Source organism: Eublepharis macularius, chromosome 18 (genome assembly GCF_028583425.1).
Source record: "Eublepharis macularius isolate TG4126 chromosome 18, MPM_Emac_v1.0, whole genome shotgun sequence".
In the NCBI taxonomy this organism is placed as follows: Eukaryota; Metazoa; Chordata; class Lepidosauria; order Squamata; family Eublepharidae; genus Eublepharis; species Eublepharis macularius.
In genome coordinates this window covers 28,084,439-28,111,021 of record NC_072807.1, presented here as the reverse complement: position 1 = coordinate 28,111,021, position 26,583 = coordinate 28,084,439, and the positions used below count along the sequence as shown (strand labels likewise).

Here is a 26,583-nt window from a genome sequence, read left to right as displayed (position 1 = left end):
TTATGTACAGAAATTCTACATTGTGACAAAGTTATGTTAAAATTCAAAACTATCAAGAATTGAGTGAGAACATGTTCTTTCACAGCTAAAAGTAGCAATGACTAATCATTTAAAACCAAAATTGGAAAGGGAGAAACATACTCTTTACGTAACAGCTGAAATATAGGGTACTGTGACACGAACAAGTCCCACTATACAGTCTTCGTTAACAGAGAAAAAAATGGCTTGTTTTATTAAAAACAGTAGAACCATTCATTTAAACTGAATGACTAGAGACACTTAGCATGATTTTGGAGAGGTATTAAGTCAACCACAGCTCCTAAAAATTCAAAGGAAGGAGGTGTGGAAGCTCATACTGCTGAAAGTCAGGAAAAGTTGTCTTCAAAAACCAAAATGTAGTTAAGAGTCAGTTAACAAGTTCACAGTATATTAAACACTATACTGTTAAAGGCTGGTGGGTTTTAAAAGTTCAGTTTCTCCAACTTAAATCAAGCATACAATGTTAGACTAAAATGACTTACTAAGGGGAGGAGGAGGAGGAGGAGAGAGAGAAGCTAAACAGACAAAAGGAATGTTCCTGAACATGTGGTTATAAATTATGCATTGCGATCCAAACGTACATCAATTTCTCTGCCACTGATTTTTATGCCGTTCATTATTCTACATGCTTTTTCTGCTGATTCCGGCGAATCATATCTGACTGTTCCGCAGCCTTTTGATTTTCCGTTCTCCATTTTTATTTCTGCAAACATTACATGACCTGAACAAAGTTAAAAAAACAAACAAAACAAAGGTCAGTGATGGAATTAGAACTGTCCCCTTCCGCCATGGACACACAAACCACTATGGATCGCTTTTATAGAGTCCATCATTCTACAATATACGTGAGTTCTATGCATTTGGGGGATTTTTTATTTTAATAGCTGCCATGAAAGCCACTTGGTAGCCCACGGTTCACCGTGACATGTTTCAATAAGCGTTACTATAACCACACTGAGCTCAAGGCCTACTGCAGTACATCCCGCCCCCCCCAACTCTTCCTACACTAGCTTCCAGCTGCCTACCTCTTTTCCTACCTCAGTTGCTGACAGCCTTGTTAGTCCACCAACCTGATTCATCCATCATCCCACTGCCTATTACCCCTTCCTGCCTGGCCTCTTTCATACTGTCTCCCCCAAACCATCTACCTTGCTTTCATAAGCCCTAAACAATAATTTCCTTCTAACAGTTTCAACAGTGGGTGTCCTCCCCCACCCCCCATCCAGACTGAAGTAACAGGATTGGATCATATATTTAGAAAATCCAACAACAGAAGCTTGGTATAAAAGCAAAGCAATGGATTCTTAAACTTCTGACTAATTCATGAATCCCCTGGATGGCCCTAAGTAGTGGGACTGACATACATAGTCCCCCTACATTTCACAGTTACACATTCAGACTATGTTTACTAGTGGGTAAAGCACTTAAAATCCATGTTAAGCGGATCCAATACAAGAGGTCTTCTTAGTGTGGTTTTAGTTATCCTAGGAGGACTCACTTCACACTAGAATAGAATAAGTTTATGCTACCTGTTTTTAAAAAAAAAAAACAATTCTGAGCTATATGGAAGTTCCTATAAAGAACATGCTTCAGTTGCCAAGAAAATAAAGACATGATAAAATGACAAAAGTGTAAGAATTTTTTTTTTGACAATTTAAGCTAACAGGAAAAGCTATTGCAAATAAGGTTTTAGTCAACAGAACTGGACAATTTTGTGAACTCCAAAATAAGATTTACAACAAAACACGCAGACTTCAAAGGTGCAGAGGTGAGGAAATTTCAAGACTCTAAAATACAGGAGTGTGGCCTGAAAAGACTTCCTCTCTAGCTCAAGTGCTCCACCAAGACCACATATTTGCACATATTCCCCCAAAATGGACAAAATAAAGATAACCTTTCACAGGATGAAGATAAAGGATTACATTCCTTTTCATAAAAGTAGGACTTAAGATGTTCAGGACACATGCCATTTCTTACGTAAAATCATTCAGTGCCGCAGAGTACACACACACACACACACACAAGATAATCTTAATGCTGCACTCACAGGAATGCCAAGAATTCCTGAAGAATTCTGGCACCCAGCGCTGTTATTGAGAATCTATCAGGCTGCCCACTGCTGTCTTTACTTTTTTGGCTAGTTGATTCCAAATAGCGTTCCAAGAAACCTTGGAATTCCCTAGAAGCTCCTCAATGGGAAAAAACCCCAAACTATTAACAGAGGACAAGCTTTCCTGTAAAAGTGCCCAAGACTGCAGGTTTTGCCTTGAATTGTGCGGCGACAGAAGAATGTCGCTTGTGTAGAGGCCAGGGGGCATGCTCAGTAACGCCTGGCTAGGGTCCTACTTTTGCGGTGCCATCCTATGCAGAGTTCCTCCAGTCAAAGCCCATTGACTCCAATGGATTTAGGATGGATTCTGCACAGGATTCACGTCCAGTCGCACCTTAAAGACGAAGGGAGGCCATGGGATTCCAAATCGCTGTGTATTTCGCAGGCTGTGTTTTGAAATTTTAATGAAGGGGATGTTGGGGAGAAAAATTTCTGTTTTATATACTTTGTTATATATCATTATTTCTGATGTACATAATAGTTATATAATTTCTTTTTTTCTTTTCTGTATCCCCCCCCCCATATTATCACTTTGCTTTTCAAAATAAAAATATATACAAGAAAAAGATGAAGGGAGGTATCTGACAGAGGGAGTTTTAAACCTCAAGAGCTTATACTCTGAAAATCTGAAGTCTAGTAGCACCTGACTAACAAGATTTGTGGTAGGGTAGGAGCTTTCGTGAGTCACAGCTCACTTCTTCAGATAACGAGCTGAAGAAGTGAGCTGTGACTCATGAAAACTCCTACCCTACCATAAATTTTGTTAGTCTTATAGGTGCTACTGGACTCTTGCTCTTTTCTTCTGCTACAGACAGACTAACATGGCTGATCATATTGATCTGAAAATCTAGTTGGTCTTTAAGGTGTTACTGGACCTGAATCTTGCTATTCTATTGCAGACCAACATAACAACCCAGCTGAAGTTACAGGACAGCCCTGTAGGTGATTAGGCACCCCTGACTATGTCCCCAAATCCTCTTGCAACGCAACTGGGCTCCACTGCAAATGTGCAAGAGCCAATCTGGAAAGGGGCCCACTTGGGTCAAAGACCTGCAAGCCACACATCCTATCCATCCTTGTTCTAAAAGGCTGGCTATATTTCCTCGCTGGAAGAGGCAACAACATTTGTAACCTAAATACTTACCACACTGGCTGAATTTTTCCTTAAGCTTCTGCCAGGTCAAGTCAAAAGGAAGCTGAAAATGAAGACAAGCATAGAGTAACATAAGGAGGAAAAGCAAAGCCAGAGACACTGCTGGGGATCAGTTCAATTCACAAATGCTTACATTTCTGACAAAGATCTGGTTGCCTTTGGAGCCAACTCGATCTCTTGCGCCGCTTCCCATCGGGCCAGGCACAAATCCTCGGTCCATGTCAATACTTCTGTCGAGGCCAGTTCCCATGGCGGGTCCCATTCGATCGAAAGTGGAGCTCATCCGATCCATTCCCATTCCCATTCCCATCCCTCCGGTCATACTATTCATACCACTTATTCCGCTACCTGCCAAGACCAAAAAAAGAAAGAAAATGAAAAAAAAACTTTTAGGAACAAAGTGAAATACATTAATAGTACATTCAAGCTATGAATTATCTGCTTTGTATGAAATTGAGCTCATGTTATGCAGGGGTGGTGGTGATGAGGAAGGCAACTGCGCTTCAGGAAGGGAAACAAGAGCTGTTTCTTACACACCCGGGAAAAGTTCCGATTCACTTCAAGTTTCACTAATTCAGATAGAGGAACATTCAGATTAGCACAGTGGTTAGGCTGCGAATCAGCACTCTGCTGGTTCAAATCCCATTACTGCCATGGGCAAAGCAGGTGGCCTTGGGTAAGCCGCTCCTCTTAGCCCCAGCTGTATTATGGGGGTAGTAATACTGATTTTGTTCACAGCTCTGAGTGGGGCACTAATCGGTCTAGAAGAGCAGCATATAAAGCCCAGTTACTATTATTATTATATTGGCAGTAATTTCAACTATGTTGATCATCTGCCATCAATTTCCATTGGGAAATGAGCTTTGAGGGGGGAAAAAGATTTCACAGTGAACTGGCATCTTAAATCACTGAGCTGTTTGTGCGTGTGTTTTTTTAAAAGGTGCATTCTTTAAGCTGGGGGCTATTTTAAAATGTTGCATGAGTTATGCAAGTATGTAGAATTTCCCCTCCTCAGAAAAAATAACAATGAAACAGACTGCAGGGCAACTGAAAGCATGTCCGTTCGCATGACCCATCCAACTGGTGGCAGCTACGGGTTTCAGTCAGCCCACACCGGTCTCCAGGTGTGTCAGCCCATACGCACTTCAGGGGCACGGATGCCACTGTCACAACCCAGAACTCTGCATGGATCAGCTTTCAGGTGCCACAGCTAACCCAAAATTGGGATGGTTTATCATGTCAGAAGTTCAACACGCGGTCACTTGCACAAACTGACTGCCTCAACCATAAGATGACCATCAGTTGAAGCAACTGAGCAAAATACTAAGCGATACACTGTGAAACACCAAATTCTACATCTCTTAAAAACTCAGACACCTTTGACGCGATGGCACGCTACCTGGACTAGTAAATTTTGAAGTGCAAAGACAAATCTCCCCTGCTCCCAAATTAGCATTTTTGCTTAGTGGTAAAGAAAGCTGTTTTTGAAGAGACTGACTCATCCACAGCCTGAGTTTTCTCAAAAAGTCAGAATGCATCCCAAGCACATGGAACAGTTGTGATCTAAACCCTGTATTCAAAGTTAACAAGGAATGAATGCTTAAAATCAAATTCTTCCATTAATTCTGGAAACATGTTTGTACTTACGGGCACAAAGGAGTTAGTGCTCTTAACACAGTATGGCGCATGCGTCTTGCAGTTATTTTTGTGGCTATGCATGCTGACTAAATGGATCTCCCCTTTACAAACAGAGGCTTGACTGCCATTCAAGTTAGTCAGCTAGAATTCTCTAAAATCCATGGTTTTTACTCCACATCATCTTGCAGCATTTGCTCTGATGTTTACAGGAATCACTTACTCCGGGGCAACTTATGTTTATTCTACAGAGACCACTCAATTCCTAGAAGTCTAGCCACTTTGAACACAGAACACCTGATGGGGTGCAATGAATGCTGTGTCGTTACAAGAATGTCACTATTGAAGGATCTTCAATTAGAACTGCAAAATCTGGGGAACAGTGAATCCGTTTGTTCTACTACTAAACAAGAAGTTTTTTCTGGGTCCTCTAAAATATATTACCCAAACAGACTTTCAACAGCTATAATTTGTATCTGGTTGAAACTGATTAACCTACTCATTCCAGTTCCTACTGGGCCCATATTAGAAGCTCCCATTCCTCCTGCAAAACCACCAACCACTGCACCACCTAAACAAGGACAGAAAAAAAAATCAAAGTTATACAACTCTTTTACTTAGAGCTAGGGAACTGTACCATACCACTTTCTTATCACAGAGGGCACTATTCAAGGGATGTGTTCATCTAAAAATAAATGAGCCGAACCAGGGCAGCTGCTGGCACAGGAGGAGGAATGAAGGGTATGTTCACAAGAGTGCTCTCACTAAAAAAAATTTCAAAGTAGGAATAAAGGAGATGGGCAACAGAGTAATAAGCTTGCACGTTCTTGCACAAGCATGTCCTTGAAAGTGAAAAGGCATCTGAGGAGTGCTAGGGATCAGTATGAATTTGATTCTTCCCTCCTTGTATCCAGTCTCCAAAAGGTGGTACAGGAAAAAGCCCCAAATCTCCCCCACATCTTGATCTCCAGAAAGACGACTTGGACCCAGACAACTACCGGGTAGAGGGACAGGAAAAGGGAAGGGATGAGTATGAAGTGATGTCATGCGCACTTGTGAAAATGGTATACATGGGGCATGTGTGATATTCTGTGGGAAGTAAAGGAACTCGCCAAGGGCCATACCCATTCTTCCAAATGAGTCTCCAAAGCCACGGTTCATTGCCATATCACTTCGGCCAAAATCTCGATCGATACTTCCTCCCATTCCACCGCGGAACATTTCTGCAGGTTGACACAGGCAGGCTTTCTATTACACCTCAAGTTGCATGTTCACATTTACAAAACTGACATTTTAGTAGAAAGGGTTAGGTTGGATCAGGTACAGCATGCAGTGAAATTCTTCAATTTAAAAGACACTGATTTCAAGCAGAGTTTCAAAAATGCATTTTGGCTAGGTGTATTACCTACTGTACATTGTTCAGTAAGCCATCTAAATGAGGTTTCATTAGCATCATGACATTTCCCACCCCACGACAATAATATGTAATTTAGGCTTCCGGGAACGCAAAGCTCTAAAATGGTCGTAGCAACTGACCTTGAAAAGGGAAGTGAATGTTCCCAACGGCACACACAATAGTCTCTCAAATGCACCTTCTAGGATCCCAGCAAAGAACTCTGGGGTTACTGAACCCAGGAGCAAAATTCCACAGCAGTCCCGTGACATTAAGAGTGGGCACCTGGGGACTCTCAACTTGTGCCTTGGGCATGCATGCACTCATCTCTGGGCGGGGGGTGAGGTGGGAGAGTAATGTGATTCTAGGCTGTAGCCAAATGCGAATAAATGTTTGCTGAATGAGGTTAGAATGTGAAAGCTGTTTTCTCTCTGCATCAAGGGGTCGGGCTGAGAGACAGACATGCCCCAAAGTTCTTACTAGAATCAGATTTCTCACAGAGGTCAGTGCAGGAGGGTTAACAACCTCCAGTTTTTATGCAACTGTTCACTTTAAGACTTTGTTCAAAGTTTCATTCAGAACATTTAAAATGTTTCAATAAGTTAAAGATTTTGGCCCATAGCCTACAAAAACACAAAAAAATGCTCAGCATATTTCAAATATCTTTTTAAAGACAGTATGGTTGTAAACTGGCAAAGTAAAGTGAGATTTCTGGCATTGCAAGCTGACAGATGGAATTCCCAACGGCAAGTTAACCAACAACACAATGGAACGTTCCAATACAGAAATAAATTTGGTGCATATGTCCAGGACATCATTCTGCATCTCAAGTTCAAATTTTCAAATGGGGGGAGGAGTAAAATAGACTGTAATCTGAAGCAAGGCTTGTCAGAACACCATGCTTTGCTAATTCAAACATACAAATGAAGTTTATTTTACTAAAAGTCTTTTCAAAGTTATGAGGCATCTAAGCTGCTTCCATATCATTTCTAGAATCAGAGCTTTAACGGAGCCCTTTTGGAGACTGCATTGTGATGGCATAGCAAGAAAAGAACTTTTAAATCCGCCAACCCTGCCAACCAGTAATTTATTAGATTAAACCCAAAAGTTCAGCGGGCAGCATAGGTCCAGTTACTGGCAGTTTCTACATCAACAGAAGTGTAAAACATGCATGCTTACGCAAGGTGATCAAAACATGCTTCAACAACAGACAGTGCATAATTCTCACAATTTCCCTCCCCCACTAGCAGCTACTACAAACTTCACAATCATGAAAAACACATTATTTGTCTGTCTTATCCAGACAAAAAATGGGAGTGGGGTTGTCAAAAGAGCCAAAAACTATTACTAAGCAAGCCCCTTAAGGTATCTTCCTCCACAAATCTCCAAAAAAGGGCAGTGCAATGCAAAGAGAACTATGGCTTCTGATACATTTTGACTACTATAGCATATTCTTGTATCTATTACCTACATGTTTTTTAAATAACATTGACAATAATATTTGATTTATACACCATCCTTCAGGATAACTTAACACCCACTCAGAGTGGTTTACAAAGTGTGTTATTATCATCCTCACAACAATCACCCTGTGAGGTGGGTGGAGCTGAGAAAGCTCTGAGAAGCTGTGACTGAGTGTGGGGAATCAAACCCGGTTCTCCAGATTAGAGTCCTGCCGTTCTTAACAACTACACCAAACTGGCTCTTTTGGTGTTGTCTGGAAAATATGTGATGAGCGCCCTTCTCAGCATATGGAAAGCAAGCTTTGATAAACACTACCATGGAAAACTACTGGCTTAAAACAGTTAAGATCAGAGACAGGTGAATATTCTGAATGGATTTCCCATATCCCTCCAAGGACATCTGTGTCTTATTTCCTCTTTAAGTAAGTATCCTCCCCGCTCTCGTCTGGAATCCAGAGTCAGGAGTAGGCCTGCAATGAAGCCACATTCAGAAAATGGGGAATTGCCCCGGCTTACCTCCCATGCCTGCTGCCATCCCTCCAATGCCTGTTGCCAGGCCACCACTCATTCCGCTACCGAGGTTTCCTCTGAAATCGTCCACAGTGCCCATGCCTAGAAAGATCAGATTCTTACAGTAACACTAGATTAATTTTTTTTATTTGTTAAATTTAAGAACAAACACTCACCACCTACCTCCCATGCGGTTGACTCCACCAAATCCTCCCACGTTTGCCATCGTTTTCATACCACCAAATCCACCGACACCTGAAGCATAAGCAAAAAGCTTTTCACTGTCTTCATATGTTTGTTACGGAAACAATGAAACTGGAGGGACAGACCTACCTCCACCCATTCGGTTCATTCCTCCAAAGCCAGGACCGTCCACTCCCATTCCTTAAAGAAACAAGAGGTACAGATACAGAGATCGCAACTGTAGGAGCCTTTTGAACATACATACAAACACATATTTATTACTGTGTTCTTCATGGCCTAAATTAAGGGCTCGTGATTCATCCTTAACACCTTTTTAAGAGTTTAATAGATGTTTCCAATCCACTGACTTTACCCGGTGGCCAAGGCGCTAGCCATTGTGGATGATGGGAGATGCAAGGCAGGTGTATCTGCAATACTCAGGGGACCACCCAAGTGAGCAGAAAAATAAGCCTCTGAAAATTAACCAAAACAATAAATGACAACCTGATGAGGACAAAAGGCACTCCAGAAGGGATGAACGGTCAGGAGCAGCTAAATCCCAGTTAACGGGGGAAAGGGAGAGTAAAAATAGCCTGTGCAATCCCCCCAAGAGCTTAGAGAATCTTGGAAAGGAAGACAGCAGGGAGGATTTTCAAATTATCTTTCCCTCTCCTTTAGTGAGTCTCCACAGGCCCATATCTAATAGTAAATTTTATGGTTCAAGTGCCAGTTATACAAAAAAAAAAGTACACTGGAACCCAATGACAGCCGAGACGGGAGCTCCTACACAGTTGTGGGAATTCCCCAGGTGGGCAGAAAAGCATGATTTTGTAAATATACCAAAAGAAAAGCCAAACAGACCAAGAAAAAAGGCCTCGCCTGCTCCAAGAGCACAGAATGTTGAGAGTCTAGATGACAAAGGGCAGAAGGTGAGATTTTAGGGAGGGGGGTGGGATTTCTGATTTGTTCGCCCCTCTTTTAATTCCATGCAGGCCTTCTGCTTGTACCTAAACCCACAGGAGCCCAGTAACCTTTTGCTTGTACAGGTTTGGGTAGGAAAACATCACTGACCTCCTGGAGCCACACTTCCCATTCCACCACCCATGCTCAGCTGGGTTGCACTTATAGGCTGCCCTCCAGGTCCAAGTCCCATCCCAATGCCTCCAAGGCCGCCTGGGGGGAAAAAGCAAAATAAGTCCCTTTCAGAGTTTCTGCTGGTTCCAGTGCAGCTCTGTGGCTGAAGATATTGAAAGGTAATGGAGTGGAAGAGATACCACAGATACAATGCATTGAAATTACATTAACAGAGAGCCAAAACAACAACAACAAAACCAAACCCATACTCACGGGGCAACTGCGGTGTTTTAGTGTCTGTTGCACGAAAATCATCATGAGGGATCGATTTATCATCCTAACAGGAAGACAAGAGCCCTTTAGACAGATGCCACAGTTTGTTTTAGCCGTAACATGCAAAGTAACAGAGAAGTTATAAACTGCAAAATGTTTTATGCTGTTTTTATAATCTGAGCATTTGTATTTTACTTTGTAAGTCTCTGCAAAAGCGGTATAGATATGTCTGAAATAAATAAACTCACCATTTTAACATGCATTGGTCTATCAAAAAGAAATTGTCCATTGAACATAGCTGAGTGCAGCGTTAAGGAGCTTTCTTTCTACTAACAATGGAAAGAATCTATTTAAGATACAAAGTTCTTTTAAAAAAACAGAAACAGAACACTATGCTAAGGCTGTTCCCATCCAACTGAAACTCGATTCATGCATCAGAGCAGTCGTCATCTTAGAAAAAGTGTTTCCTCCTCTGTCAAAGAGGAGGGAATGCCACCTTTAAGATGGCAACTGGTGCTGGTGGTTTATTTTAAATCCAAGTACGTACAAAATTAACAACTCAGCCAATGAAACAAGCACCACAGATCTGCTATAAATCATTCAAGTACTTTCCTAACAGAGTAATCCTAAGAAGAGTTACTCCAGTTCAATGGGCTTAGACTGGAGTAACTCTGCTTAGGATTTCACTGTTAATAACTGCCCCATCTCCTATGACAGGAAAACAGGGAGCACCTAGACTGACAAGTAAACATTTCCTCCTCTGAAGATCCAATTTGTTCCCCAAAACAGAAAATGTGTCATCTTTCATGAAAGTTATTTACAATCAAGTTTTATATGGATTTATCTTTACTAACAATGGTTTAAGAAGCTGTTGCTTTGTAAGATTAATTTTTTTAGGTAAATAATTAAGTGTGAAATTATTGAACAGCTACATCTGTGGACTGCATAATCACTTCGAATTTCCACAGAATCTAGCTGCATTTGCCAAATTTTTCCATTACGCTTCAGAGCAACAGCCCAAAAGCGATGGCCAAAACGTTTCTTTAACAAAATATTCCATAGGGAGGGCATGAACCCTCGGGGCGCTGCAGCTGATTTCAGAAGGCAGGTGCCCTTCAAGCCTGTGTGGGAATATATATGGGAGGTGGTGCTACAGGTAGAGTTCAGATGAGTTAACACTTTGTGTTAAGTATTTACTTCTTTTCCTTCCAAAACGCCAAGCTTCTCCAAGCCAAATCAATCATTGTTCTTAATTCATTTAAATATTTATAACCCACTTCTTCAACTCATGAAACATCTAACAAAGACAAATCAAACAATACATTGCCAATACCATGTTTTTAAAAAAGACCAAAACACACCATCAATAACAAATTCCAAAACCATGGCAGAATAACTGCCCCATACTTGACAATTAAAATAAAAAATGTATCAGATAAACTCCCTTCGGAACCCCACACCTCATACTCCAAAATCACAGCATCTTCTGCCTCAAAATCAGAAACTATCTCCTAAACCTTAAATTCAATCAAGTGCAACAGTACACCAAATTCCAGAGAGACACAAGAATAAAATCACTTACACAATTTCCAAAATCTTGCTTTTGCACACTCCTTTAAGCAGACCACTTCATAAGGTGGGGATAATGATAGAGAACAATGTGGCTCTTACCACAGCCTCTAGAAAGGACAGAATCACCAAAAGATTACTATAAGCCGACCTCAAGTCGTGTGTGAGCCTGTATCAGTAGAGGCAGTCTGTACATTTCTCCTCTCCCCACACTGCTTAAGAGGCATGTCAAACATGAATTGAGGACCATCCCATTCCAGAGCTGAACCACATCACAGCTGGACAAGTGTAAGTCAATTCACTTAATTAATTAAATAAGTCCCAAAACCCCACACTGTGCCCTTTATGAAATTCTGTAAACCACCTTCTTTGTTTCAATCTAGAAAAAGACTTCATGCCTCAAACCTTCTCTCAACTATCATTCACAAACAAGCTACAGCCAACCAATGCACTCTGCCTTTACAATGTAGTGTCAACTCTAGAGCTAAAACTGTGTCAACTAAGATAGCACTTGGCCCAGTAATTTGCATTATGAGTGGCTCTGTCATCAAGCAAACCCCCAGAAGTCAAGTATCTGTGTCTCATTCCTTCTGTTCAGGTTTTCTCAGAATCCACATGTGGCAAGCCACTCCTTTAATGAGGTTCTCTCAAAACTTCAGTCAGGATACATATTGCCTGAACAGCCTCAATCGGCTGCTCAAAAGTCACGGTTCCCATTCCTCGGCTCTTGCCATCTTTGTCCTCTTTAATGTCTGCACGCTTTACGGTTCCAGCAATACTGAACACCTCCTTCAGTTTCTTCCAGCCAACTTTGAAGTCAAGCTTTAAAAAAAAAAAACTTCCAAAAGTCAATATGACACATTTTTATATCACTGTTGTATGTATAGCACAAAGTTTTTAAAAACAAGTTATCAATTACAAATATTTTAAATATACATACAGATGAACAGTTCTGAAATATTACCCCTTCTGAAGATGCAACTTGCAAAGTTATCCTTTGCAGAGTTGCTCCAATTTAAGGCCACTGAAACCACTGGGTTTACACGGGCATAACAAGATAAGACTGGACTACAGCAGAGCACCCCCCCCCCAACTGCGGACACCTTTAGAATTGTAACACAAGGTGGTGTGAGCAGGGCTTTTTTTCTGGGAAAATAGGTGGTGGAACTCAGTGGGTTCCCCTCAGAGAAAATGGTCACATGGCTGGTGGCCCCACCCCCTGATCTCCAGACAGAGGGGAGTTTAGATTGCCCTCCGCGCCGCTGTCTGGAGATCAGGGGGCAGGGCCACCAGCCATGTGACCATTTTCAAGAGGTTCCGGAACTTCGTTCCCCCACGTTCCCCTTGAAAAAAAGCCCTGGGTGGGAGCAAGCAGAAAATGGCAGGCAAAAGTCAGGTTCAGCCAACCACGAAAAGTCAAGGAGTTGGATAATAGTAACACTTCAACAGTTCAAGCAGAAGCTCAGCTTAAGATGCTGCCTTTTTGAACAAACACTGTTTAGAAACATTTTCTCTCTTACACACAGCTTACCTTCAGTCACGCAGTGAACACCCTTGTGTTGTGGTGGCATTTGCTGCCGCCACAACACAGACCTACTGGGCAGAAGTCCCACCTGGCCCCATCTGCTTGGCTGGCACCAGGAAAGGTGACCATCCATGGTCACCACACTGGGGATGCCTACATTAAAGCATGTTCTTTCCAGTGTATTGAGTATGGAAATCGGGAGGCAACCATTTCTGCTGAAAAGGTGCTGCTTAGCTCACATGCTACTTATTTAAAGAAGAACCACCAGAAGGAAGCTGACAGATTAAATGCACAATTCAATATTCTCTAGGTATGAAAGAATACAGATTTGGGGAGTATACAATTTAAAATATTTATGGAGAGAGACTGGGAGAGACCACATATGCAAAAAGCTCTAAGGAGAGCTTTTTGATCCAGACATGGGTGTTCAAGATCAGTGCATTAACTGATTTTGGGCGTCTCTCCTTGGTTAGACTCGTAAAACCACCTAGTGATGTCTTGACTGCGTAAGTGGGCAATTTTCACTGATCCCCCTTCCAGATTTAAACTCCATCCAAGTTATTTTATCTCCCAGGAGCAGCATTTTGTGAAGATCGGGAGAGGAGAGGCAGGAAATTTCTGTGCCGCTGTTGGAAAATTTAGTCTGAGTCCAACCTTGTATTTCTACTGAGCTGCTGTAGCCTAGTGGTTAAGTGGTTGGGTTGCAAATCACCCCTTGTTGGTCTGAATCCCACTACTGCCATGACAGACAAATAAGTGGGAACCAGATCAAATCAAGCCTGAATTCTCCCTAGAAGCTAAAATGACAAAACTGAGGCTATCGTACTTTGGTCACATTATGAGAAGACCAGATTCTCTGGAAAAGTTAGTAATGCTAGGAAAAGTGGAAGGCAGTAGGAAAAGAGGAAGACCCAAAACGAGATGGCTTCTCAATAAAAGAAGCCATGACCTCCAGATTGCAGGATCTGAGCAAGTCTGTTAATGATAGGACATTTTGGAGGTCTCTCATTCATAAGATTGCCAAAGATCAAAGGCAACTTGATACCACATCACTCACTCACTCACACACACTTCCATGAGCTCAGTGGGTGGCCTTTGTTGTCACCCCTTTCAGCCCTGGCTCCCCAGCTGTATTGTGGGGATAATTAATCACACTGATATTGTTCCCTGCTCTGAGTGGGCACTAATCTGTCAAGAAGCGCAGTATATAAGCATACCGTTATTACTTCTCACAAATACAGATTTTTTAATTACTATCAGCATGTTCTTAACCAAGAATGCTACATCTGAACATAAAATGACAGGCACATCTAGTTCAACTTTATACTTACATTGGCAACAAAAATGGTGGCCCCAAGCCGGCCAGCTTGCAGGTTACTGATTATCTCGGGAGGAATGTTTGGATTGTTAAGGATAGAAGGTGGCAGATTCATCAGGCCAGGCGTTATATCGGGGCCATGTCCTCCCGAGAAAGGTCCACTTCCCCGCTGCAGTGCCCTACGAGCATGCTCACCATCTGGATCCTACAACATATTCAACGAGACCCAAAATAAGACCCTGCGACACAGCTTGTAAAATAGCAAAGCCAGAGGCAAAGGAAGGAACAGCACTTTTTAAATTTGACGTTCCACAAGACCCTGAGATTAGCCGTTAGCATCCGTATCAGTGGCAGCAGAAGAAATAAGCACGTCATTGTGCATGGAGACCTAGCTCCCTCACCTCTAGAGGTGGTCCTTTCAGATGAGGGTTGAGACAGTGCGCACTTCTTATGCTGCTACCTAGCCTATGGACAAGTAGAAATCTGTCAGCCTAACACGTTCTTCCAAAAAAAAAATGTTTTGAATTCAGGGATCTTGGATGTTATCTGTTAATATCGTAAGCAGAAGACAACGTTCTGGGACAGAAGGGTTCAAAGATGTACACAATGAGAACAGACACCCACCCACATTATAAGAAAGCATGGCAGTAAAAAGATATGAATCATACATCAAATCCCTCAAGAATGTAAATTGGTTCACACAAACTATGGAGCCCATTATGTAGGTCTGTAGATGTATTTTTAGTCCCACAGAAAATCTGTTGAGCACACAAGTATATGCTCACATGCGCATGCACACATGTGCGCACACACACACACACACAGACCCTGATCAAGTCTGTATCAAGACAACACTCTGGGGGTATAAGAAGTGTTGACTCTGCAAACATCTTGGATGTTTCCAAGGCAAATCCATCTTACAGAGGCTATAATTAGTGAATTAATAAGTGACTGTAAAGTAAGGACTGGATATAGCTATCATCTTCAGTAAGAATTAGTTCTTTCAATATTACTGCTTGTTTGGGGGATATAGCAGGATTTTTGCTGTGCGCTACACCGAAGTTTCTTGAAGGCATTTTACAACTCTATGAAGATTCTTCTATTTTAAAAGAAACTGAATATCCTGGAAGTACTTTGTTGTAAAACTACACGCATACCTCTTTTATGTTCAATGGTCTTCCATTAAGGTCATATTTATTCATAGTTTCCAGTGCCTTCTTTACAAATTCTTCATCTTTGAATTCAACCACCCTGGAAGAAAGAGGATTGGGAGTGAGGGTTTTTTTTTAAAGTTTAATTTATTTAAAAATATTTTAAGATAAGAATATAAGCAACTTACCCACAGCCCTGTATCCATGTGAAGATTGGACAACATGAAGAAAGGGGGAAAAATCAGTCAGTAAATGTAATTGTAGTAAATGCAATTGTAGTAAAATATTTTGAAGGTGTCAGACCACATGAATAAAGAACAGAAACTTTGGAGTGGAAAGACAGCAAACTTTGACTTAGCAGACAAGATGTAGTTTCTCTTGCTTTTTGTACTGCTAGTTTAGAGAAGGTTGCTATTCAATTTTATTGACTCTTTATGTTCCTAGAGCCAAAATAGAAGTAGAAGGTGAAAATGCTTACACAAATCCCCATCACTAACTGAAGGGGGGGGGATTAGCAAGCTGTTCAAGAGCACCACTGGACAATGATACAGAAGTACATTACTCAGTTTTTCCATAAATATGATTGCTTTACTGGCACCCTCTCCATATTACAACAAATGATTTTTGTTGGCTTCAATCAATGCATTACTCTTCAATTTTAAAAAGTAAAAAGACCAGCTTATATCTGATGGTATTTTTTTTTAAAAAAACAGACATCCCCATTGGCTGAACAAAAAAAATGTTATTTAAATAAAAAAGTATTTAAAGACGGGAGGGGAACCAACACCCAACAGGTTTTGTTGCTTACGTTCGAATCAAACCTGCATTTCTCATGTTCACACAGCAGGCTCAGACTTTACTATAGTTTGAACGTTTGACCTTTTTAAGAAGAAAGACACAAAGCAGCTTTAACATTCTTTGCACTAAAGCGACTCCCTCATTGCCGGCATCCACTTGTCTAACCACCAACTCCTTCCATTCAATTTTTGTTTTTTACCTAGACAAGTTCAATAATCCAGAAGCAGCCCCTGCAATCTTCAGGCTCATCAACTTGGTTTGATACTCAGCCTCCAATTAAAATGCTACACTCAATTTATCATTTCAGTAATTGGGTTTTTTTTCTCCAAATCCTTGACTTAAGACACATCTGAACACAACAGAAATCCTTAAAATGAGCTGCTAGTTTTAAATTGATTAGGTAAACGCCATTTATTTAAAGCACTAATTTAAAAAGCTTTTCCCTTTCATCCAGCTAGACTGATTTATATAAAGAGTGAAAAAATGGACAAACTGTATCTAATACAGAAACCTCAAGTCTGTAAGAACATCAAGGTAAAAAAAAAATGAAACTTACTTTCCAAATTACTGGTACAAGAATTATACAAAAATAAAACTGCTGAGGGACATTAAACCTCTGCAGATAGTTGCCCACGGCACTTACCCTTGATTTTCCTTCTGCATCCTTAAACAGCTCCACGTATGTAACCTCACCAACTACATAAGACATACAAAGGGAAAATACCAAGAGACAATGCATTTAAACACCAGTGTCTTGCTTTGCTGTGTCCCTGTGCACAACTCTACGAGGAAGCACCTATTATTCACCAACAATCAAAACCAGACCAACATACCTCCTGTCAAGGGCTATAAAATTTAGCTAATTTTCAGGATTATGCAACAGCCACATTCTCAAAAGCTAAAGGAAAAACAACTATAGTTAACCTAATTCATACTACAAATCATATATTTTGGCCAGTATGATATAGTTGGTGAACAAGTTCAGATATACAAATAGGTCCCTTCACCTATCAAATTAGGACATCAACAATAGCACTTTTCAGAGACATTTGTCATCCTGCTCTCAACAGCTGTTTTAAGGTGACTTTCTACCTGAATAGCTTCAAAATAGTAAAGAGGTTGCCTTCAAATAGAATAACCAATTTACAAAAGTCAAAAAAAATTTCACAGCAAGCCACACACTTTCTAAAGTTTCATTGCATAAACCCAATCAAATAGTCACGTCACCTTACAACAGATACACCTAGCACAGTTTACAGATTTGCTTTGAATAAAAAGCCTGGTCTCCAAATAGGCATGGAATGAATTTTAAAAGCAATCTTTTTTTTTTTAAAGAAAAAATTATTTCCAAGTTAAATACAAAACTAACTTTTGACATTTCGTGAATTGGGATTTCTCCCACCCCGGCACTGCCCATGGCAAAAAAAAAAGAAGAGAGAGAGCTTAGGGCATTCAAATAGTTCTGTCAAATCTACAACAGTAGTAACACACTTGATACAGAACTCGACAGACAGACCAATCGTGGCAGAAGGGACAATGCAAACAGAGATGTAAATTCCACAGCCAGATTCTACCAAGAAAAATTCAAAAGCATCTTTTGGAAGACATCCTTGGTCATTCATGCTTTTAAACACACTAAAGTATTGCTTATAGGCAGAACTAACAGCAAATAACACGGCTCCTTTATGAAGTTCATAAATATGCTCTCGGCTGTCTACTCTCCCACTAGAATGGAAGGAGGCTGCGGATACTTGATTCATTTACCCATCCTATCCTACAATGCAAATGTCTCCAATGAAAGGGGGGGGTGGAAGAGGGGAAAGAGGATGTGTCAAGCAGAAGTTGAGGAGGACAAACAAACCGGCTCTCAGGAGGTTTTTTTGGCTTTTGGCTTCCTGTGTGAAGCAGGCTACAAGGAGCAAGTTACCTTTCTCTCTCATAAGATCTTTAATAGACTGCCATTTCATGTCATATGGGATGTTGCTAATGAATACTCGGTTACGGTTAATCGTCTTCTTTTCACCGGTGCCTGCACTCTTCTCCTTTGTATAGGGGTGGAATCTATTCCTGTGTCCAAGAGATGGGATTGCTTTGGGCTTTGAAATATACTTTTCCTTCCCAGGTGGTCTCTCATCTTTTGTGGTTTCATCATTTTCCCTGAATTTTGGAAGAAAAATAAAGGGAGGGGGGAAGAGTCTTATTTTTGTGCTTTCAATTATACAATAAAGTGTTAGTTTATAGGAGAATTTAAGTTCCCCAGGGTAACACCATCCACAATTCACTCTCTTCTCCTGGAGCTTCAAGCCATTTTTTGGCTAGCAGTTCTGTCCACTTCCCAGGTACACAGAATGATACAGCGGGTGCAGGAACCCACAGCATTTAGCACAACATTAGCATTACATCTATACACAATGTAGTTGTTGAAAGAGCCGGGGGGGTATCACCTTTCTCCAGGGCCATCTTTAGAAGGGTGTTACAGAGCTTATGATGGCACTGATAGTGAGGAAGTAAAAAATAAATAATAAAATGTTTCCCCGGATGAAGATCATAATACCCAACATGTTAAGACCTTTGCTATGATAAATGAAAATGTGTTCTGCACCCACTACAGTGCCAGCTATTTCAATGTGTTCTACTTCTCAGAAGGCAGCAATGTCACAATACGGCACAAGGCTACAATATTTTTTTTTAAAAAAGGGTAGAGCAGCGCCACCATAAAAAGAGGCTGACTGAAGCAGAGCCCAAGAAGGGTACCCAAGCCACTTCTGGATTTGGCATCTGATAGTTCCCCAGCTCTTCTCACCTGTTCAGGTGGGAGGGATCTCCCCCATCACTCCCACAGAGATTAAGACCCCTGCCATAAACAGCAGGGCCCTTCATAGCTGTGCCCCCCCCCCAAGAAGGCTATTCCAGGAGAGGTGTGGCATGCTCCTCTCTCTACTGGTCTTCTAGAAGAAAAAGCATGCAAGGCCCATCTGTTTGAACATACATCTTGCAGTTCAGAAAGCAAACGCAGGATCAGATCAATGCCCTGTTCACTGCCTATAAATGATTTTAGCCCATGTGAGATTTTTGTAACTTTTTTTGCTGTTTTACAATTATGTTGTTTCATCAGCACTTTTGTTTTCACCGAAGAGCAGAGGAGGCAAGAGGTAAGCATCCTGAATGAGTAAACAAAGCTCTTATTTTCAAAACATGCTACGACTATTCTGACAGCTATCACTTTTCACTTTTTTATTCTCTCTCTATAACTTGTATCTAAACTTGTTATAAATTACGGAAAGTAATTACTCAGCCTACAGATTTACACACAAATCAGTCAGCAAGAAAGGACTGTATATCTAAGGATAAAATGGATTCACAGTTTACATGACATCTATTAGTTTTAAGTTCCTGTTATTCAATTACTGGAATGACTAACAAAAAAAAAACCAGGAATCCTGGAGCACACTGCAATTCCTACAGACGCTCATCTACTTAGTAAGAGAACTCCAGACTAGGCAACAGATGCTGCTATGTGCATAGCTGAGGTCATATACTAGAAAGCAGACCATGGCTACAGCAGTCACTGAATTTTCCCCATGATATCTGACAAAATTTCTAATAAAATTTTCTACCATATTTAATATTTAAATGAAATCACAGCATTGCTTAACTGAATAAAATATTAACAAAAATGTATACGTTAGACATCTTCATAGCATCCAACACTGAACATAACTTAACTTTACGTTTTAAAAACTGGTGGACAGATCTCAAAAAATAAAAAATGTGAACCAAGGAACAATCAGAAAAAAAATATTTCACTGGGATTCAACAGATTTGTTTAAATATTCTAAAATACCTGTAAAATATAACTAATAACTAAATTTAAAATGTAATGAAACTGGCATGGTAACACACGACAAATCTTCCTAAACCTCGTATCACAAATTTTATACCTTTACTCAAATAAGTCTCTTTATTCCTTAGTGCTTACTTTCAAGTAAATATTCAAAGGACTGCAGTCTAGTAAGCAAAGTCTAGCTTCAAAAATACACATTTTAAAGGCAGACGTTCAGAACCAGAACAGACTTTCGCTATCAAAGGAATGCCAAACAAGGCTACAAAGTTGATAACCTATCAAAATATTTACTAGTCTACCATTGTCAGTCAGTCATGGACTAAAGAAAACTTTTAGACCACAACTAATAGTTATTTTCCTCAAGGTAAAAATAAAGTCATTTACATGCACACATGAAGGAGCAGGTGGGTTGCAGTGAACAATGTTGGTTGCTTTTTTTAAGTGCAAATATGAACAGTGTAGAAATGGTAAGGAGGGTGGAAATCCTCATAGCCGTTCACACGAATAGCCACAGTACTTTTAGAATGCTGTATAGCAGAGGTGGGTAGTGGAAAGCCCCCACCAGGACCATCTAATGCTTGCCAGTTGTAGAGATTCTACATACTGGGCAGTGCTGTGTAGTGGTTGCAGCGCTCGCTGTCGATCTGAGAGGACCAGGTCCGAAGCTCCACTCTGCCACGGAAGTTTGCTAGGTGGTCTTCTCTCAGGCAAACCCACATTGCAGTGCCGTTGTTACAAGGATAAAATGAGGGATAGGAGAACCATTTTGCATTCTACTTGGTGTTGAAAAGCAGTATATAAATATCAACATGAAACCCATCAGGCTCACTGGGCCTTGGACTGACTGTACACAGTATGTATTAAAGTAACAGTGCAGATTCAGAGTTGTTTTGAGATGGATTATACCTATACCATTACAAGTATGCACAGATCTGGCCCAGCACTCTATCTCCAACAGGGGCCAGGCAGATGCTTTCAGGAAGCCCACATGCCAGGTATGAAGACAGCAATCTGGCCCTGCTCTCTGTCCCCACCCTTTGGCTCTCAGCAGCATACGCCCTCTGTACATGAAGGTTCCAGTAAGCTTTTTTGGCTGATGGCTTTCAATAGGACTATCTTCCATATATATGCATTTTTAAAGCCAGTCACCATCCCACTAGCTAAAAGAAGTGTAATCTTTATGCTATTGTGTACTCCATGAAATGGCATTTCTGTAAGAGCCAGAATCTCACTGGGTGATCCAAGTTCTCACCCGGCTTCACACTCCCTTTATAAACATCCACAGGAGACGATGCAGACTTTAGAAAAAGCATCACCATTTTATTTACAATCCAGCAATAAAGACTGGATGAGAGCAATTGTAGAATGGTGCTAAATGGTTGGATAAGGCATAGGGAGACCCAAGTTCAAATCCCAATTACCATCAAAGTCAATGAGTGACTGTGGGACGCTTGTGCAGTCTCTCAGCCTCACAGAAAAGCTGTACGGATAAAATTGGGAGGGAGAACCACATATATCACCCTGAACTCCTTTGAGGAAGGGCAGGATGGAAGTGCAATAAATAAACAAATGTCAAAATTATCCTTAAAGAGATTAGAGCCTTTTATGGGAGCATGTTTGAACTTTATTTTACTTACTTCACTTATACTCCACTTTTCTCCCCAATGGAGACTCAAAGTGGCTTTCGAGAGTCTCCCTTCCTACATTTTATCCTCGCAACCACCCTGTGATATAGCCTAGGATAAGTGTGTGGGACTGAGCTAAGCCACATAGCAGGCTTCCGCGGCAGAGTGGGAATTTGAACCGGGGTCTCCCAAATCAAATTCAACAAGACTCCTCCTGGCTTTCAGCAAACTATGCAGAACTTGAATTACTCAAGAGGGCTTTTTGCACAGGAAATTAGGCTGTACTGTAACAAAACAGTTCAGGAAAAGTTTGGGGTAAAGGTTTGGGGACTACAGAGTATACCCCTGTGCATAGTTCAAATTATCTGTCGCTGTAAATCGGTTCCTTCCTACTATGCAATTTTTGCTTCATTTAATGTGTCATGTTAATATTTGTTCTTTGATCTCCATTTTCATACTGCTGGTTGGTTCCAGATTTCTACAAGTCGAAGTCTATTGCACTGTCTACCGGATGTTCCAACCCGTTGACTGTATTGACTTATTCTATACAATATAAATAAAATACCACATTGGTTCTCTTTCATGGGAAATCACCAACATAAGGCTGAAACACACACATAGGTGGTTAATGTTAATATTAAAACAAGCGTGTTCCCCCACAGGATGAAAGCAATTAACAGACATAGTGACTTGGATCCACGTACAAAAGGATTTCCACACATGGCACACGACTTTTTCACCCATCCCACCTGAAAGACCAACATATTTTTATTTTAGAGTATCCTTTAACGAACTAGGGATCAGGCAGGCTCTAATCCACGAAAGCTTCAACTAAAAATGTATGAATAATCGTTAAAAACAATAATACATGATAAAAATGGAAATCTGTTGGGGGAGGTTGCTGTAACAAACTACTACAACAAGCACGTTGTACTACTCTATAAAACCGGGAGCCATCACAACATCTTGTGTTACCAAAGTCCCTAACCCTTGCTCTAAAATATATATATTCCCCTGTCTTCTTCCCAGTAGGGACCCAAAAAGACTTACACCGTTGTTCGTCCCTCCTCCTCCTCCATTTTCTCTTCACAACAACAGCTGTGTGAAGGAGATGAGGTCGAACGTGCATGACTGGCCCAAGATCACCCAGCAGGTTTCCAGGGCAGAGCAGGGATTCAAAACTGGGTCTCCCAGATCCCAATCCAACAACTAGACTACACTGGCTATCATTTAACTCTTTAAATATAGGCTCCATTACAAGCATCTTGTATTGGTCAGATTCCTAATTCTTCCTGAAAGTCTTACAGCACCTTTAGGCCTCACGGATTTTTATTCCAGCATCGGTTTTCATGGGCCAGTGATAGGGGGGAGCTCTAGTCCACCAAAGCTCGTCCTAGAATTAGCAGTAACAGTTCATAACAATGATCTGCATCAACAGTATAAATACCATCAACATCATTACCAGTGATAGCCATAAAACAGTTTAGGGTGAATTTCCGAGAGTCAAAGTCGCCATTGTGATATCTGATGAACGGCGTGTTGACTCTCAAAAGTTTATACCCTGAAAATCTTCAGGTAGGTAGCTGTATTGAACTGCAGTAGAACAGCAGGATTTGAGACCACTTGTTGGTCTCTAGAGTGCCAATGGACTCCAGTCCTGGAAATCTTGTTGCTTTTAAAGGTGCTACTAGACTTGAACAATAAGACGATTTAATCTTCACAAGCTGCCACAAGAAGACTTTTTTGTTTTTGCTGGCTACTATGATGATATTATTTCTGTTATCATTATTAATAAAACCTTGCCCATAACTACCAAAAAACTGATCTTCAAAAGCAAACACCCAGCCTCCTTTTTAACTATGCTGTGACAGACTAATAGACTGACGGATAATAACTGATTTAACATTTAAAAGGTTCCACAAAAAGACTTCTTTGATTTTGCTCTAACCACAAGGATGATGATATTACTACTTAGTTTCAGGTGGGCAGCTGTGATGGTCTGCAGCAGAAGAGCAAGATTCAGGTCCAACAGCACCTTATAGACCAACTAGATTTCCAAGGTATAATTACTGGAAATCTAATTATTACTACTAATAATAATAACCTTACTAATAATAACAATCACTAAAACATCGCTCATCTCCAACAGCAACCATTCAGCCTCCTTTTCAACTTTGGTGTGACAGACTAACATATAATAAGTGATTTAATCTTTAATGGGCGCCACAAGATTTCTTCGTTTTGCTATGACTACTATGATAACATCATTACTGTAATAACAATTAATAGTAATAACCTTACTCATAATAATGACTGCCAATACATTGCTTATCTCCAAAAATGACCACCCAGCCTCCTTGGTGGGACAGGCTAACAGGTAACAACAAACTTATTCTTTAATGAGTGCCACAGGAAGACTTCTTTGTTTTTGCTCTGGCTACTATGATAACATTATTATTGCTATTATTTTTAACAATAAAATAATTAAAACCACCTTGTTCATAACGATAGCCAAAACAAGGCTAATCTCCAAAAGCAGTCACCCTGCTGCCTTTTTTAACTTTGTTGTGACATACGAACAGATAGCTGATTTAATCTTTAACGGGTGCCACCAAGAAGACTTCTGTTATATAACAATAATAGTAACAGTAGTAGTGATAATAATCCCACCCATAATAATGAACACCAAACAGCCCTGATCTCCAAAAGTGGCCACACTCCAAACGGTCCACAAGAAGACTTCTTGTTCCTGCTCTACTATATAAATAATAACCCCACCCATAAGAATGAACACCCAAACATCCCTGGTCTCCAAAAGTGACCACTCGCCCTCCTTTTTAACCTTGCTGTGACAGCCTAAGAGGGCGAGGACGACCCCTCCCCATCAAGAATACCTGGTCCTGCCTCCAAGCAGCACACGCCCCTCTCTATGAAGAGAGCGAGGCCTGCAAAAAACACACACCCCCAGCTGCCCTCCCTTGCATAGACACCGTTAGTCTGCGGGGAGAGGCAGCGGGTCCTGCGGCCTGGCTCCTTCCGAGAAAGGCACTGCGTAGCTTGGCCCACGGGGGGCGAGGGAACCGATCCCCGGGCCCAGCTAACGGGTGCTTCTCTCCCCCTCCCCGGCCAGGCTCATCTCCGAGCGCGCGGCCTGCGCGGCCCCCCGAAGCCCGGCGCTCAGGTACCGGCCCTGCCCGACCACCCACACCCCCTTCTCGGCCAGGCCCCCTCGGCGCGCGCGCACACACATTTTGACGCCATTGGCGCTGCCGTCGCCGCTCTCCGGCATGGCCGCGGCTCCTCCGCCCGCCGCCTCCTCCTCTTGCTGCTGCTGCTCCCGCTCGTGGCCGTTGTCGGCGGCCGCCGCCGCCAGCGCCGCCTCCTCGGCCTCCCCTATCGGCGCCGCGGCCTCGAACTTGTCGTTCTCCGCCATTTCCTCTCGCCCGGTTTTGAAAAGGGCCCCCCCTGAGCGAGCGAGCGAGCGAGCGAGCGCCGCGGCCTCCGCTTCTCCGCGCCGGCTCCGGTCAGGCTCTCGCGAGAACGGGCGGCGGGGAAAATGGTCGCGGAGGAAACGGCTCGGTTGCCATGGCGACCGGTTGTCTCGAGGCCTTGGCTGGCTGGGGAGAGCCTGCCTAGGTTTGTCTCCCTCGTCTATACTTGCGAGATGGAGCGAGGCCAAAGGCCCCTCCAGGAACATTTAAGGCAGCCCATCAAATAAATATATAATTCTTGTAATGGATTATAAGGACTGCCACGCTGGAAGTGGCAGTTGTGAAAATAGAATTCTGTTGCCCAGGCACCAAGAACTTCTGTAGTCTGGCCCTGTTTTTAGTCCGGACTACGTTTATTAAGGAAGATTCTGATCCAGTAGCACAGTAAAGACCAACTAGATTTCCTGGAAGGGAGCTTTGACTCAAAAGTTCATACCCTGGAAATTGAATTGGTCTCTAAGGTACTTCTGAACCCCAATCTTCTTGTTCTACTGCAGACCAATGTGGCTACCCACCTGAAATTATTTATTTAACTAAAAATAACAAAATTTGAGTCCAGTTGCACCTTAGAGATCAACTAAATTTCCAGGATATGAGCTTTTGAGAGTCACAGCTCTCTTTATTAGATCTTACTCTCAAAAGCTCTTGCCCTGGAATTGGAAATCTAGTTGGTCTTTAAGGTGCTACTGGACCCAAATGTTGCTCTTTTACTACAGACCAACATGGCAACCTAGCCAAAAGTATTGATTAACTAAAAATAACTAAATTTGAATCCAGTTACACCTTGGAAATCAACTAGATTTCCAGGGTATGAACTTTCAAGAGTCAAAACTCCTTTCCTCAAATATCAAAACTTTGACTCTCAACAGCTTATTTCCTGGAAATCCAGTTGGTCTCTAAGGTGCAACTGGATTCCATTCTTGATTTTCTGCTGCAGACCAACACAGCTACCCATACAGATCCCATGTCAGCATGGGATCCCCCACTCCTACCCTCCACCCCCCCCTCACTTGGCCTGCAAGGGGGAGAGGCAGGGAAACAGGCTTCCCCAGCATGCTCCCGGTGGTGCAACGTTGCCCCAGGAGTGCACCCACAAAGTGCATGCACACACAAGTCATTAAAAAAGGTAAGTGCAGCCCCCCCCCAAAATCAGGAGGGTAAGAGGACCGGCAACCCTACCTACCCACCTGAAACTAAACCTAACAATTATGCTACTCTTCTTCAAAAGAACTTAAAGTGGCTATTTAGTGGCACTCGCCCCTTTTGTTTTCTCCTCACTAAAATTCTGTGTGGGAGATTAGGCTGAGAAATAGTGGACAGGAGCTCTTTGGGTTGCCCCTGAGCTATTGAATGACCTTCCCTGGGAGACTAGAAAAAAGTATGTAGTTGCTACTAAGAACAGAAACTGCATGGCCATCCTTCCACGTAG

At 41.8% G+C, this 26,583-nt stretch overlaps 1 protein-coding gene across 1 annotated transcript; it reads right to left on the bottom strand.

The window, feature by feature from the left end:
• Positions 1-205: 205 nt before the first annotated feature.
• On the bottom strand, positions 206-25,118 carry MYEF2 (myelin expression factor 2). The gene is made up of 18 exons (XM_055002509.1): positions 24,912-25,118; positions 18,122-18,351; positions 16,838-16,890; positions 15,585-15,592; positions 15,403-15,496; positions 14,259-14,450; positions 12,071-12,224; positions 10,082-10,131; positions 9,834-9,897; positions 9,558-9,659; positions 8,637-8,687; positions 8,487-8,558; positions 8,310-8,405; positions 6,062-6,160; positions 5,437-5,508; positions 3,436-3,650; positions 3,294-3,345; positions 206-760 (listed from the first exon to the last, which is right to left on the bottom strand). Exons 1-18 carry the CDS (start codon positions 25,094-25,096, stop codon positions 597-599), a joined length of 1,953 nt encoding a protein of 650 aa, XP_054858484.1. The 5' UTR covers positions 25,097-25,118; the 3' UTR covers positions 206-596.
• Between the last annotated feature and the right edge of the window lie 1,465 nt (positions 25,119-26,583).

Bases quoted from the DNA above. Each gene is read 5' to 3' on its own strand.
- MYEF2 (XM_055002509.1), bottom strand. From the start codon at position 25,096: ATGGCGGAGAACGACAAGTTCGAGGCCGCGGCGCCGATAGGGGAGGCC. The intron at 5,509-6,061 runs GTATGGCCCTTG...GTCCTTGTTTAG, and splicing joins AGACTCATTTGGAAGAATGG to GTGGTGCAGTGGTTGGTGGT. The intron at 3,651-5,436 runs GTAGGTTAATCA...TGGTCTTGGCAG, and splicing joins CCCAGTAGGAACTGGAATGA to GTAGCGGAATAAGTGGTATG.